Source organism: Cloeon dipterum, chromosome 3 (assembly GCF_949628265.1).
Source record: "Cloeon dipterum chromosome 3, ieCloDipt1.1, whole genome shotgun sequence".
Lineage (NCBI taxonomy): Eukaryota > Metazoa > Arthropoda > Insecta > Ephemeroptera > Baetidae > Cloeon > Cloeon dipterum.
Genome location: NC_088788.1, coordinates 31,617,389 through 31,632,226, shown reverse-complemented (window position 1 = coordinate 31,632,226; position 14,838 = coordinate 31,617,389). Strand labels below are relative to the sequence as shown.

Genomic DNA, 14,838 nt, shown 5'->3' with positions numbered 1-14,838 from the left:
ATCAACGAGTACTTGCGTTGCACTCCGTAATGTATTTCAATGACGTATATATGCGTGAGTACACACGCTCTGCTAGCGACGTGCATTTTCTGGTTTTTCTTGATTCGCTGATGCTTGAGTGTGTGCACCTGCTGCCGCCGCACAATTCACGGCACATTTATGTCTTTATTAAGCACACAATGTCGCCGCAGATGCCGCCGCCGATTTTGTTTAAATGCCTCGAGAAGCAGCGACGAATTTATTTTCCTCTTTCTCGTCTGCGCTTTTTTGGTCCAGTCGACGACAATGGAGGCGCACACGCATGCAATTATTTATGTGCTTGTAAATTGGATAATGCCTCTTCGCTTATTTAACCGAAGCAAATTCCCTTTTAATTGAATGCTTATTAAATAAATGAACGTGCTGTGTTGCGTTTAATCAAGTTTGGGATCTCAAAAGCGACTCGGGGACAAAATACAAAGACTGATCACGAGGACGTTGAAAAATGTCGTAAGGCTGGATCTGCTTGTGATTCGAAGTTGATCGTTTCGAATTTAACAGATATTATATGGCGCAATAACAAATAACTTGGTAACGTTTTAGTACACGCCGGTCAGACAAGATTTTTCGACTGGGAAAGAATCTCTGGCATTTCACAAGCCAATCAGAGCTATCAGTTTTATTGTGGAATTTATTGGCAAATGTTTTAAGAGCCCTGCAATAAAACAAATTGATTTTTTTCTCTCACAAGCAAGTTCTCTTAAATCAGCTATTTACTCTTCAGGCTAGATCCATTTGACAGCTTAGCATTCACTTAAAGAGCTGCCACTGATTTCAGTCCAACTTTGCTTCATTTGTTTCTGATCCTTATCTATTTACACAAATTAAACTTTAAAAAAAAAACGCTTCTCGAAAAGTCACGTTTGCTGGAATGCAATTTATTGGTTGGCTTCTAGGCCTCATTAACGTCACTCATTCAATATGTACTTGCGATGAGGAGCGTAATGATAAATTCCCATTACAATGATTACATCAGAAGTGTGCAACAGGATCCTGGTGGTTACGCCAAACTTTAATCCGAAGACAATCAACAAATCGATCGATTGCAGACGCTGATTCGTCCGGCAAGCACGAATAATTAGCTGCCAATCAGTCGGATAATAAAAAGTAGCGCGAACCAATCGAATAATCAAAACGGCGGCATTCGAGGCCACAATAAATGCTGTATAATAATATAGGAGCCCGAGAGAGCAAAAAGACCGACCCAGACACGGCTCTGGCTCCAGCCGAGTGGCGTTTGCGCCGCCAGAGGCGCCGTGGTCGCTGTGGCGCGAGGTGAAACTTTCCTCTCGCTGGCTCCACGGGTTTAGTAATCGGAGTGGCGGCATCGAGAAAGCTTTAGAGCGGTCGTCGCTTCAGTTATTTAGGACAGAATGTTGTGGCCGCAGGCATTGTTGGTCCTCCTCGGAGTCCATTCACTTCAGTGTTCGGGCTTTTTGGACGAGACTTTGATAGCCGAAACCATGGGGGAGGCCATCAAGTTGGACGAAATGCAAGAGCACCAAAAACATCACCACAGGGGCAGAAACCACCCCCACGTGCACAACAAACACCACGAGCACAAGAAAGGTAGATTGAAGAAAATATTTTTGTTTTCATGCCGAAACCATAAAAGGTTTTTTCGCGAAAGGTTCGCGAATTGCAAGATTTCTCTTTTAGAGCGGCGCTCTTTGTTTGTGCAACCTGCTGATGTTGATATCGCTTTATGTATAATGACGATAATGACTCTGCGGTGATGAGTTTAGAGATTTACGCCCGTACCAACCTACCGTGCAGAAAGAACACTGCGGTTGCTTTACTTTTTGTACGATGCAGCCCCACTAATTCAGCACTGACAATGAGCAGCGGCCCATTGAACCATCAATTGGGATGAAAAGCACGGCGGAAAGCTGACTTTTTGTGATAGCATGTGATTTATGACTGAAAGACTGTTGGCTCTTTTTTATATTCTTAATGAGCAGGGCGTCATTGGCACCAAAAAACAGTGTGCCGTCCACTTCCTCTCCACAGCGCAAATAATAATAACTAATGGTGTTCGTGGATAATGGAACAGACCACACACCTTTTGTTGCCAGCGACGCACTTCCGTTCTAGCCAGAAGTGTTGGCCATCTGTTGGTTTGGCGAGCACATATTGCTGCTAAGTGTATTATACCCTGACAAAAGGATTAGGATTTTCCAATCCATTGAACTTTCGCTGAGCCAGACACTCTTTTAAAACAGATAAAAGAAGACAAATTTAGAGCGAAAATCCGCTATTTCGGTCCACTTTTTAAAAGAAGGATGAATTATATAACTATTCGCACCTCAATTTGCTGCCAATACGATACCCTTCCGCCCCTATATTCGCACTTATTTTGATAAAAGTCTAAATCATCAAATTTTGCAATATATATTTCGGGATTTTTATGGTAATCGCTAAAATTAGGCGTGACCTCAAGCCCCTATCGCAGCTAATATATATGTGAGAATAGTGCCAGTACCAACCCTTTTAAAAAAATATTCTATAATAATTTTGTTTGCTCACAAATTTTGTAATTTTTAGACTTCCGCAAAGTATTCTCACATGGAAATTACGGGAATTTATCTTTTTCTATAAACATAAACATTAAACTATAATATTATACAATCAAAATTTTATTTGCGAATTAAACACTCAACCCAGGCCTAAATAATTGAAGTGAGACCTGGGAAAGTGAACTTAAAAAGGATGCGTGTTCTCAAGTTACACAGAGCACAATCCGAACCTTTTTCCACTACCATATAATCTTAGTCGGCACTACTTCTATAGTTCTTTTGCTCTCTCGATTTCCATCGAATTTCGCGCAGTGTCGAATTGGGGTGTTGAATTCGCTGAAGCCCTCGCGTAATGAGCAGAGAGCGAAAAAACGGGGCCAGCCCGCCCTGCAGGAGGGTTTGCATTGCACAGCTCGCACTTCAGACGTCTGGTTTTGAGTTACCTGCTGCCGCCGCCGGAAAACCCTCATCACTGCTGGCTCAGGGGCCCTCGCTTCAAAACTCAACTTCTGCTCTCATAGTGATCATTAAAAAGAGATAAAGAACAGCGGTGAAATACGAGCGAACACGGAAAGTGTTTTAACGCACACAGCCCTCTATAATTTGGGGTGATTATCAAAGAATTTCCGTCGCTCTTTATGGCATTGGTTTGGGAAAACGTTTGAATTTCCAATCCACGAATGGTCTCTGTTATTATCTTTAATTCTTGGTGCGCCTTTGGTTAAGTTTCACGAAATTATTGCGGTTGCTGGAAGCATAAAAACCTTCTTTGAGTTTGTGGTGCAATCACGAGAATGCGATTTTAAAAGTGGGTTTATTCATTCGCATAAGACTCATTTTTAATATGACGCATTCAAAATATATTTTAGTTCAATAACTGGCATGTTTGTGTTGTAAAATAGTAATTTCTGTCAAAATAATCCTAAAAATACCAAAACATGTGGTACATTCCTATCAGTTAAGAGGTAAATGCGATCCTAAGCAAACAATCAGAGGGGCTGCACTTATTTGAAAGACACTTGAGTAGGCAGACGTCTGCACGACTCGAAATTCATAATTTCTGCACTCAAGTTAAATCCACAAACGCAGCACTTTTTGTCGAAGAAAAAATAGCGCAAAACGAATAAATAATTCTCTCGACTACTGCTTGAGGGAGAAAGATGAGAACCCTTTCTCGAAATACGCCAACTCACAAATCCAACAGACACTTGTGCAGGCACACGGGACAAATCCGCAAATCATTCTGCTGGAAAAACGAACGATAAATAAATTTTAATTAGCTGCCTGGTCCGCTTTTTATTATATTTGCGTGCGAACGGCAAAGCGTGTTTGCTTTTTTACTTGGCTGCTGATGCTGTGACGAAGAGCCCCTGTTGGAATAAAAATTCAGCCCAATGCTTGGTGGCGAGGCAGGAGGCGGATTCATTACTTGGCAGACATGCGGCCGTGTACCTGAGCGCCTCAATCACTCCCATCACCCCCTCATAAGTATAGAGTAGAGGACCTTTGCAGCCGCGCGGTCTTCTTCAGCTTGTTACAAGTCCTCCACTCTGCTATTATTCTTCCCGAGAGAGGAATTTTTGCTCGCTGCCCGAGCCGGCCAGTAAAATACACGCCGCTGCGTATTTATTTTTTTTCGACTTTCAACCAAGTACACATCCCTCTTGCTCGCAGAGAAATAACTTACATGGCTTTTGCCCGCGCATGTTCATTGTCTCAGTCAACGAGGCATTTTGATTTCGCGATAAAACGAACGTGCCTGCTTGATATTTTGCTCCTCTACGTTAGTTAGCGTCGATTATAAAACGCCGTGGAATTAATAGAATTTACCCAATCGCTTGTTGCTCTTTCTGTGTAATTGAATGCGATTGTTGGGTCGCCTCCCCGTCGATGCAGCTCTTTTCAAGTCAGGTACAGCGGAGGTTGACTTTGATGACCATGGAGCCGCTGAGCCGCTTCTCGGGGAGTTCATTTCATAATAATATACTGAAATATTTCTCGCCTCGGCAAAATAATTCTGGGGCCAGTGAACCCGGCGCTAAAAACAAGTATTGTCCTCAAGTAACACTGACAAGCACAAACTTCCAATGTTATCACATGATAAATTTTATTCCTCTTTCAACTTGGAAATTTGTCTAAAATTTTTATATTGACTTTCTTTTTCATGCCAATTTGTACTTGCTGTTAAGAAATTTCATCCTGTTACATTTCAAACTAGGCAAAAAAATAATAATATGGAAATCCAGTGAGGAACAACTAATTATACAACATTGCACGGGAGTTGAATAAATTGTAACATAGAGTCAGTCGTGTTCAAAAAAGGTCTACTAACGAGAGCGAGCTTTAAAAATCTTTTGATTTGTCCCAAAATGATTGGGCCTAATGGTGAAATTTGTGAGTCGTTTATCAGGCTCTCCGCGCTAATCTCGTTGTTTGCGAATTCCACCATCCGCGGAATTTCACAATCAAATGTAAATTACACGCGCAAATAGCCCGTAGCTGATTAGGCCAATTTCTGAGGTGCGCGACATGCAATTATCTCTCGCCGGCGCCAGTACTGCTTGTTGAACAAATGAAATGAAATATGCGGCAGAAAAATAGTCTGCAATAAAATTGCATCGCCTGGTCTGCGAAAAGCACACATGCTTTCGTAGCGTGTGCGTGCAACAGGTTTTGTTTTTCGTTCCTGGAATGGGAGGACGCTTTTTTCCCCAGGGTTAAAATAACAATGAAATGCAATCCACAGTCCACGACAAGGGGCTGGAAAAGAGCGTGCCTTTTTCTGTACCTCTTAGAAATGAGGGACCAACAGTGCGTGCACACAATGACGGCAAGGGCTGCTGTTGTAGAACGAGAGGATGTCCGCCAGAAGACCTAGCTGGCGCCAGTTCCCCCCTCCTCCAGACAGACATCATTTTCGTCTTTTTTCAACCACCCCCAGCTGCTTACCCGCGTCCCCATGACTGCAGCCCAGTTTTGTTCCTTACCGTAGGCTTCCACCCAGCGTCAATTTAGCACAACAAAATAGACAAGCGCGGGGGAGCGAAATTGCTGGCAGATGCACTTTATTTTTAATTTTGTTTGAACAGGCCCGACATTGGCCAAGTGCCTCTGGACCTTGAGTCGTTGACAGAGTGTTTGCTCGCTCTCCAAAAACTCTTATTTTCCTCACCATGAAATTTCAATTGTTCGCCTGCAGAGTCAATATCATTTGTGGCCGAGTATGTATATAGAGAGGAAAATGGCACGCAGCTGAGTTTTATTGCCCTTCCATAAATTGGCATGCCATTCCATTACAGGCGGCCGGCCATCCACTCCACACTCTATGTCGGTGACTCATCTTCACTAGCGTCCGGGATAAGTGTTCGGTTTTGTGAGAGCAACTGTGTAGAGGTTTTAATCTCGAAATAGTCAAGATTTAATTCATATCGTCTCTTTGGCATGGAATGGAGTTAAATGGAAGGAAATTATTAAAAAAAGAAAGGGTTAATCACAATTACGATGGGGAAAGGCATATTAGGCAACACAACCTTGGTGAGGAATTATTAAGAATGTAGAGCCCTGAATTTCCGGAAAACCTCCAGCAAAAACGAAAAAAAATGAAATAATTCTCCCCCTGCCAGTTGACAGTTGTACAAACTTAATTGGGAATTGTTCAGACTCATGCACCCCAATCTCTAAAACTAACTCAACCTGGTTTATGTCATCTATACAAAACACCTGTCATTCGATTTTATTTTTTTTAATACAAAATATTGCTGCAGAAATCTTTCACCATCACAGAACTATTTTTTCTGAATATTTATTAAACAGTAGTGGTTACACTAAGACCATTGCTATTTCAAACTGGTAAAAAAACAATGCCTCTTATTGTGTCAGAGCCCAATTCATTCTCTTGCAACACACGAGCTCTCTCGACATTTTCCTCGTGTACAGCCAACTCTTCTTTTTGCTCATAAGGTCAATGCCAAACAAAGCTCGTGAGGATCTTGTGAGACTGAGGGTAGATATTTATCCGCGGTTCGCCACCGTTCTCTCCAATGTGCGCGCACATATGCACATGATCGACGAGTGATGTGGGAATGAGCACGAGAAATCTCGGGCTCAATTACGCCAAGCAGACGCCTCATCGGAATAACCAGTAGCAGCAGCAGAATTATTCAAAGTGGAGAGTCGCGGCTTCGGCGAACGCTCGCGCCTCCCAAACATTATTTTTTACTCCCCCGTCAAGAAAGGATTATTTTTAGCACGGGCGGGTTATATACCCCTGGCTGCTGATGCTGCTGTTGATGATGATTATGTTAAAAGCGGCTGCATGTGTGGGGCGCTTACAACGTTCGGCCAGCGTGTGTCTGTGTGTTACGAGAGTACACGCACACAAATTAAATTTTATCGCGGTTTTTCCTCTGTTTGAGTTTGTGTGTGCCCTGGCTCGCCGAGATAAAAAAAAGTAGCGGCTCTTAACAAACGCAAAAGTCTTTTCTCTGCTTGGGCGCTGAGCGGTGTCACCACCTAATGTGTGCTAATAGCATTCTCGCAAAATGACTAATAAACGGTCCTTGTGCCAAATGACAGGTCGCGATGCTCGTTACTTAGGCTCACGAAAACGGCTGGCGACGCTTAAGTGCAAATTTTGTGCCGTAAATGGAATTGTGTCGTTTGAGTCCAGAAGTGACGCGGCGTGGAAAAACATGGAAAGATAAGAGAATATTTTTCTTAGGATTGCTTATCTTTTCTTTTAATATACAGCTGAATCACAATAAAAGAAAAATTCTCATAGAAACCGGCTTCGCATTAAATAAATAAATATTGGAAGATTGTTATCATAATCACTTTGTCACGATTCGATGCCGGTAGGATGAGCTGTTTTTGTCGAAACACAATCAACCGTATGTCATTTAATCACAACTACGCATTCATGCAGAAAGCGCAAGGAGAAGCTATTTAACTTTCGGTATGACTGTCAGTTTGAAATTCGCCAATATCACCTTCGATTAGTTCCACAAACAGGGTGTTTTATTGAGCAGCCGTAATTTACAATCGATGCACGCGAGACGATCTGATCGAGGATCGTCATTTCTTTTAATAACACACACGTTCTCTGTGCAGCAGCTCAGGTTGACTCTCCCTTTCGATCGCTTGGAAGCAGCAGGGACAAAAAGCCGAGCCAAAGCTTCAATGTCTGCGCATTATAAATATTATAGAGGCGCGGAGAGGCCTCGCCACCCAGCCGGGCTGGACAATTCAAATCACGTCGTCGCCACTACTTTTTGGCCTTCCCATCAGCGCGCGATGCTCGCGCATCGCCAGCAAACCCGCCGAGAGGGAATTTATTTATATTTTTTCGCCGATAAAATAACTTGTTTGTCAAAGGAGACGAAAGAGGCGAGCAAGCGAGCGGACAAGAAGAGAGAAAGAAAGAATGCGCGCGGCGCTGATTGTTCGCTCTCTCGCTCTCTCAAGGAGCCGCGCTCACTCGATCCTTTTATTCATTCTTGCGCTCAGTGCGCGCGGTTTGAATAAAGAAAGAAGCAGCAGGTTCTCCGCCAACAAGCGCAGAATGATGTTAATGAAGTGTACGTGCTTTTGGCAATTGGAGCAAATCGGCGGACCATCCTTTATTTCGCGACGTGCCGCGCTGCAGAAATGAATGAATCGCCAGAATCACGCCGCGTGAAAATGCTCGGTGATTCAGGGAAAGGATGCGTGCAGTGTGCGATCCGCCTTCCGCTCTTCGCGATTAGTTACGGTAAATTTCTATTTTCGAACAGTCGATTTCTCAATTTCATACTTTGTCGTGGCCAATAAGCGGAAATAATTCGTTGCAAAGTGATCACAGTTGCAAAAAATGCAAGTTTTTATAATAAAACGGTGTATGTCCTTTCTTATTTTATCCGGGGGCAAATTATTCAATAAATTTTTACTATTGTTGGCCTATGACGTTGGTATCATCTTAAATGATATAATGTTAGGATAGAAAAATCAAACAAAATATATATTTTGTGAAATTAAAAAAAATGATATTCCGTTGCTTGAACTCTTTTGATATTGCTAAAAAATAATTTAACCTATATCTTTTGCAAAAATCGGTGAAATTGACAATAAAAACAGTGTTTAAGGAAAAAACATCCCCTTGATGGGCCTGAAATTAACAGTTCTCTTGTGTATTTTAATATCATTTTGTATTTACGTGGCTCAAACTAGCCAAGAAACAAAGTAATGCTCGTAATGGCGCGTTAAAAAGCATTGAAATATTTGCAAATCACAGCTTGGCAGGTGCCGCGGACATTCTTGATTCTCTAGACAGCGCAGCACAGCATCCACGACCGCATTCTTTTCATCGCACATGGCGTTAATGATCTAAATACGAGCTGTGGGCGCCTCTTTGCATTGGAAAACCTATTCTTGCCGAGTGAGAAAGGTTCTAATCCGCTAAAAAGTGCTCACTCTCTCGCGTGCACATAGCGGGTTCGACGATGCTGTGGATAGCGGCGGCGCTCTCTCGTCTGGTGACATGGCGCGAGAAACAGGTTTATGCTTTTAACAGATTACACGCGGCGGCCGGCACGATTTTGAACACAAAATGTAATTTTATTGAAATAATTCCTGCAGCCGCGCCGCCAAGGCGAGCGAAAACTCGTCTGGCTGAAAGGAGATTGCGTTGCATCACACTCACCTGTCTGCACACCTTTCGAGTTGGCGTGAGGCGCCAGTCTCAATCGCGGCTCTTGGGCGTGGGAGAATTCGACGTGAACATGATATGTGCCGCTCACATGGCGTGCACGCATGCGGCGCTAATTTCGAGCCACAATTTGCATAAATCAGGCCTTTCCGCTGATTGATTTAAATTAGACTGCTTTTGGGGGATTCGTCGTAAGCTTTTCGCAGGATGCGATTTCCTGACTCACGTTGTTGAATTGCCAGTCCGTGCATATTTCATTAACCTGGTTCTTCTCTGCTGATTCCAGGGGAAACGACGTGTTCGTGCAACCAGAACGTCTGCGTCACCACGAGTTACATGTGCAGGACTAATTTGGAAGGAGGGTGCTACTTCGTGAGGAATGAAACTGCCACTGCTTATGGATGCATCGACCAGCTGACAGAGTGAGTTGCTGATCAACCTACATTGAGCTCAAACTCCAACAATTTTACCGTTCAATCCTCAAGTTTTCTAAAAATCCAAAATTTAAATTAAAATGCTGCATGTCACATGTCACCCCTCTTGATCGTTGCGTGGGAAATACTTAATCATCTAAGATTTTCAAAATACCGCTTAAAATAATTTACCCTTGATTTTATTGAATCATATATATGCCCAAGTTTTCATCGTACAAGGATCTGTCGCACGTCTAAAAGTACATTTCGTCCTGGTCCCGGAAAAATTGCGTAGCTTTCAACAACCAAACGTGAATTTTCTTGTTGCAAGAAAAGGTCAACAATCAATTCAACGATGAAAATTTGGGTGGTTGTTGAACGTTGCGCAATTTTTCCGGGACCAGGACGATTTCATATATTATGTTCCTAATTTTTTAATATTTGTACGATTTGTACCTAATCAACAAAAAAGGAAAGAAATTAGACTGGATGGATTTTTATAAAATTCAGTCTTATAAAGTAAGGATGCGTAGCAACAGTGAAAAATTATTTTGCCACGTTGTCATGCTGGACAGCAGCTGTTTCAGCCCCTCAGGTCTTATCAGCAGTATGATACCAACAAAAAATAAACTCTGCAGGCCTGAGGGGTTGAAACAGCTGCCATCAAATACAAAAATATTTCTCTTCAATTTTACTGCTCTTTCTCGTTAATCTAGCCTTGTAATGAAGCCAATTGTTACATTTGCAGCACAAAAAGACTAAAATTTAGCGGTGAATTTGTTGAATTATTTTTTAAAGACAGACCTTGCCCAAGAGTATTAAAATTTGAGTATATTTGGGAGATTCCGCTTGGTAGCAAAATTGATCATTTTTATCATTTACATCGCCTATTCTTTTTCTTCATTCTGAAGTTTAAAATTTTAAATTAAATCTACCTTGAAAACCATTTACTATGTTCGTACTCATAAATAAAAGTCAAACACCCAGCAATTATTAATTAAAATGTCATTCAAACTGTGACTTGCCTGGATCACCTTATTAAAGTTCCATTTATTTTTCTTTTCAGCGTTGAGAGGCGGAACTGCAAGTACCACCAATCTCTATTAGCTACAAAGGGCCTTGTTGAGCTGAGCTGCTGCATGGGAGACATGTGCAACTACAGGATAACCACCGATTCCAGCTCCAGTTCAGGTGAGAAAATGATTTCCATCGCCGATTAGCGAGCGCGTTAATGGCATCGGGCTGAAATTTGATTCATTCACGCGATGAAAATAAAAAGTGGTGAGTGATACGCGGTCCTTTGTAATGAATGGGATTACTCCTCCAATTCACGTTTTAAAAGCTTTCTGGCCTCGGCAAGAATGTCTGTGTGTGATCAAACATGCTGACAGAGAGTTGCTGCTCCCTTGTTGGATTTGAGAATGCTTTTTCATCTGCTCCTTTCATTCCATTCTTCAACTACTGCTTTAGAAAACTTGAAAGATTAACACAAAAAGACAAGAGTCTATAATTCCGCACTCGCATCTTGATGACGAGTGAGTTTTTTCCTCTCCACGCGTTGCATTCTTTAGTGTTGCCCAACTGTCGCGTGCGTACTGTGTAACAATTTGAGTATTTTGCTCAGTGAAGGAAAATTTTCAGCCTTGTGTGGAAATAGACGAGGGGTTTGGATGAGAAATATTGTGATTGACAGTTACAAGAAAAAGGAGCTCTGCTGTTGCGTAACTTGTCCTGTTCATGTTCACATTTCGAAAAATTCTGCTTTACTGGTTGCCGGGCCTAGGATTGGAAATGGATTCGGATTTTATGACTTGTGCTGAGCGAGCGGCGGCCTGATAGAAAAGGCACAAAGGCACGTTATTTGTTTTATCGGAAGAGTCATGGTGCGGCGTTTGTTTAGTCTCCGTTATGGGGCTTTTCGCCGCGTGAGGCAAAAATACCCAAAGGTCCGTCAGACAAACCACTTATTATTTCGAAATCGGGTGGGAGAAGAGGCTAGCTCCTCCTGCGGGTCCATGATGCTGCATGTGTGTGCGGATCTGCTGGCGAGCACATTCCTCGGCTGTCAACACACGGCGGCGGAGCGAGAGGAGAATATATCTCTGCGGCTACTGCGCCAACCTTGATTTACAGATAATGCCTTTGGAAAACTATTTAATAATTAATCAAGTTTTTTATTCAATCTAGCCTCGGCGCAAGGGACTGGTTTTTCTCTTTCTCGTGTGCGCCAGTCAGCGGTAATAATAATGCGGTAATCGCTCGGCGATCTCGATACGCGCCCGCCGTCGCGTCGTGCATGCTCGCAGCTCTGGCCCTTTTATTTATTGGAAGCTCATCTTGATATTAACAAATGAACTCGTCTCTAAAACAAACAGCAACGCGCGCGCCGATCCTGAATTCCCAATGTGTCCGGTTCAGAATGGCAACTTCATTACACAATATGCGGAAATCGAACCGCAAAAAGCAATTACGGTTTCACAATGCACGCGTCGTCCGTTCTTGCACGATTTTTCACCTTTGGACGTAATTCAAATGAGCGTGAGAAGGTTTATCCCCGGCGGAGACGAAAGGGCCCGCTAAATTAAATCCGGCCGGCGTGTTGTAATTCGAATTTGCACAGTCGACGTCGGCGAGGCGTCTCCCCTCTATGCCCGCAGTTCGTGTGTAGTATTCATTATTTGTATTTTATTTTTTGCCCGATCGAGAAGCTCCCTAAGGTCCTGCTGACCTTGCGCCGGGGCTCGCTGAAAAAGTTAGTTCATTCTTCCGCGCCTCTCTTCTTTTTTTTCAATTCTCTGCTTTTATGTATCAGACGCGCTGCATCATTAAATCACTCGCCAGGTAATTATACCACCTATAGAGGCAGCTGATTATTATTCCGATGTACACAAAGAAGCAGTCTCTTTCTTTCCTCTAATGAGAGGAGTTGTTAATTATCCTCCTGCCGCCGCCGTAACGAAACCCTAGAGTCATCGCGCGGCGGAATTTGTGCCCAATGTCGGATCGTCGTTGAGTTTTAGCTCGGAGCCCGTTGGAAAGAGGGAGGGCGCAGAATCTCAAATATTTGTCAATGGACCCGATAAATTAAAAAAGGAATCTTAAGCATTCTCCGTTTTTTTCCCATCAGACAATTAAAGTGACAGGCCTTTTTAGCAGATTTACAGCCTGCACTTTGCAATTTGGACTCCTGTCAGTAATAAATCCTTTTCTGTCTTATTCCTTTTTACCTTTCTGGTTTTAATTCTCTCTCAATCAAAAAATTCCGATCAGAGCGCGTCAAAAAGGAATTTGCCACCCATAATCAATGTTAAAAAATAAAAGTTTCAAGGAACCAATTCAAATTCCTCTCAACTGATAAATTGAGATTGCCATTTAAAATGTAATCAATTGAAAATTCCAAGGAATTATCAAAACATTTGCTATCAACAGATCTGATTTGAGGTGCGCACTCGCACTCATTAAAAATCACAATTGAAACAGTCAAAATAGAATTACCATATTTTTACTAATATCCGCTCATTTTATTTTTCAGAACCGATTGAGAGCCGTGGGGAGAGCCCAAGCTACTACGATGACTTCTGGATCACAGTGATGCTGATCGCGGTGCCTACGTGTGGCATGTTGATAATGTTGGTGCTCGTGTTGATGGCCTGGAAGATTTTGCAGCGTGACTCCAAGTACGATGCGCATCTGCGTTCCTCATCGGGCTACATGCAGTGCCACGCGGAGCAAAACAGCGCCAACCGGCACTCGAAGGCGCGTCTGTTGCTGCTGGAGGATGGCTCGCTGCCCTCGGACAAGGTGGTGAAGAATGCCATCTACAAGGGCCCGCAGGACAAAGTCACCAACTGGGTCCTCGCCTCACCGCACGGGGAGAAGCCAAGTGCCGTCTAGGGTTGTTGTTTCGCAAAAAAAAAAGAGGAACATGACATTTTGGAGCATAATGTGATAAATAGTAATAAAATCAAGTGTGGACGTTGTGCGAATGCGAGTGACACAAAAGCCGTAGCTGCCTTTATTACTAAATGTACTATGGAACCACCTTGACTACTTGTTGTTGCATCCGATTAGTTCATTGGTTTTTATCTCTGCCACAGGACTGATTATTATTTTTCTAATGCGTACTGCTTTTGTTGTAAATTATTCAATTTTCGTAACAAATGTGATAATTGTTAGCGACAGTGAAAGTAAAGGAGCCATGGCATTCCCAGGTACTTAAGACAATAAAAGTTCGCGGCCAAATTCGTTATTCACGTGCTGGCAGTGATAAAATGGCAGAAGTTTAATTACCAGACAAGTGATCTGAAGTTTGAAATTTGCCTGCCGTGAGACCGCGCGGCTTCAGATTCAGAATCTCGCCTTCCGCCGCTGCAAAGTTGGAAGAACGGGAGCCACGGTCGTTCCGATTAGTCCAGTGGAAACTATGAGCAATCTCGGCTCTACAGGCAGAGTCCACCGTCTCTTAAATTATGTGGTTTCGTGCTTCTCCTTTCGAAAGTAATGTAATGTGTGCGCGTATGTTTGTGTGAGCAAAATGATTTGTACATAATTATACACCAGAGCAAAAACAGCTGCTTTTGCCCAGCCAAGGACTTCTTTATATTTTGAATAATTGAATTTTAATTTCAAATGACATGTGTTGTCTTAAGACTAAGCAAGTCAGCAATTGTAGACTAATGGAAGACCGACTATTATTATCCCTAAGTTGGACAAGGTCTCAAAGGCAAGATGCTTCACTATTTTATTGTTTTGGTACTCTCGTTTTGATACATTTTGACTGCTTACATAATAATTTAGACGCTGTCACTGTTTTGATTGTGAAATGATTTCAAATTTTTGTGTCTCATCAACGTCTACCCTGGCAAAAAACAATTATTTAATTCATTGAAAATTTCTTGGAATTTGGATGCTTAAAATTAGCTGATTTTGCTGTTGTCGATTTCCTATAAGCTTATACGAACTATAGTGCCTCCAGTTGTCAGAGGTGTCAAAGTGTTGTGTCAAACCATGCTATTTTAATACTGGCGAAACATTAAAAGATTCATAAATCACAAATTATTGTACTATTTCCAATATTTATTACGGATGTATCGTCAAAAATTGAAAATAAAAAGCAAGTACTCTGCACTTAAAAACGGTAATCTTCTTTAACTGTTGCATTTTTTGGCTCAATAAATCCGGCCTGCTT

At 42.4% G+C, this 14,838-nt stretch overlaps 1 protein-coding gene across 2 annotated transcripts; it reads left to right on the top strand.

The window, feature by feature from the left end:
- Window positions 1–1,335: 1,335 nt before the first annotated feature.
- LOC135938774 (BMP and activin membrane-bound inhibitor homolog) lies at window positions 1,336–14,785 on the top strand. Of its 2 annotated transcripts, none has more exons than XM_065482694.1 (4): window positions 1,336–1,608; window positions 9,524–9,659; window positions 10,717–10,841; window positions 13,183–14,785. In XM_065482694.1, exons 1-4 carry the CDS (start codon window positions 1,413–1,415, stop codon window positions 13,542–13,544), a joined length of 819 nt encoding a protein of 272 aa, XP_065338766.1. In that variant the 5' UTR covers window positions 1,336–1,412; the 3' UTR covers window positions 13,545–14,785. The 2 variants fall into 2 exon arrangements, with proteins under 2 accessions (XP_065338766.1, XP_065338767.1); XM_065482695.1 differs by lacking the exon at window positions 1,336–1,608 and adding an exon at window positions 8,194–8,304.
- Window positions 14,786–14,838: the final 53 nt, after the last annotated feature.

Coding starts and splice junctions, on each gene's coding strand:
- LOC135938774 (XM_065482694.1), top strand. CDS start 1,413: ATGTTGTGGCCGCAGGCATTGTTGGTCCTCCTCGGAGTCCATTCACTT. Junction 1,609..9,523: donor ACACCACGAGCACAAGAAAG/GTAGATTGAAGA, acceptor TGCTGATTCCAG/GGGAAACGACGTGTTCGTGC. Junction 10,842..13,182: donor CGATTCCAGCTCCAGTTCAG/GTGAGAAAATGA, acceptor TTTATTTTTCAG/AACCGATTGAGAGCCGTGGG.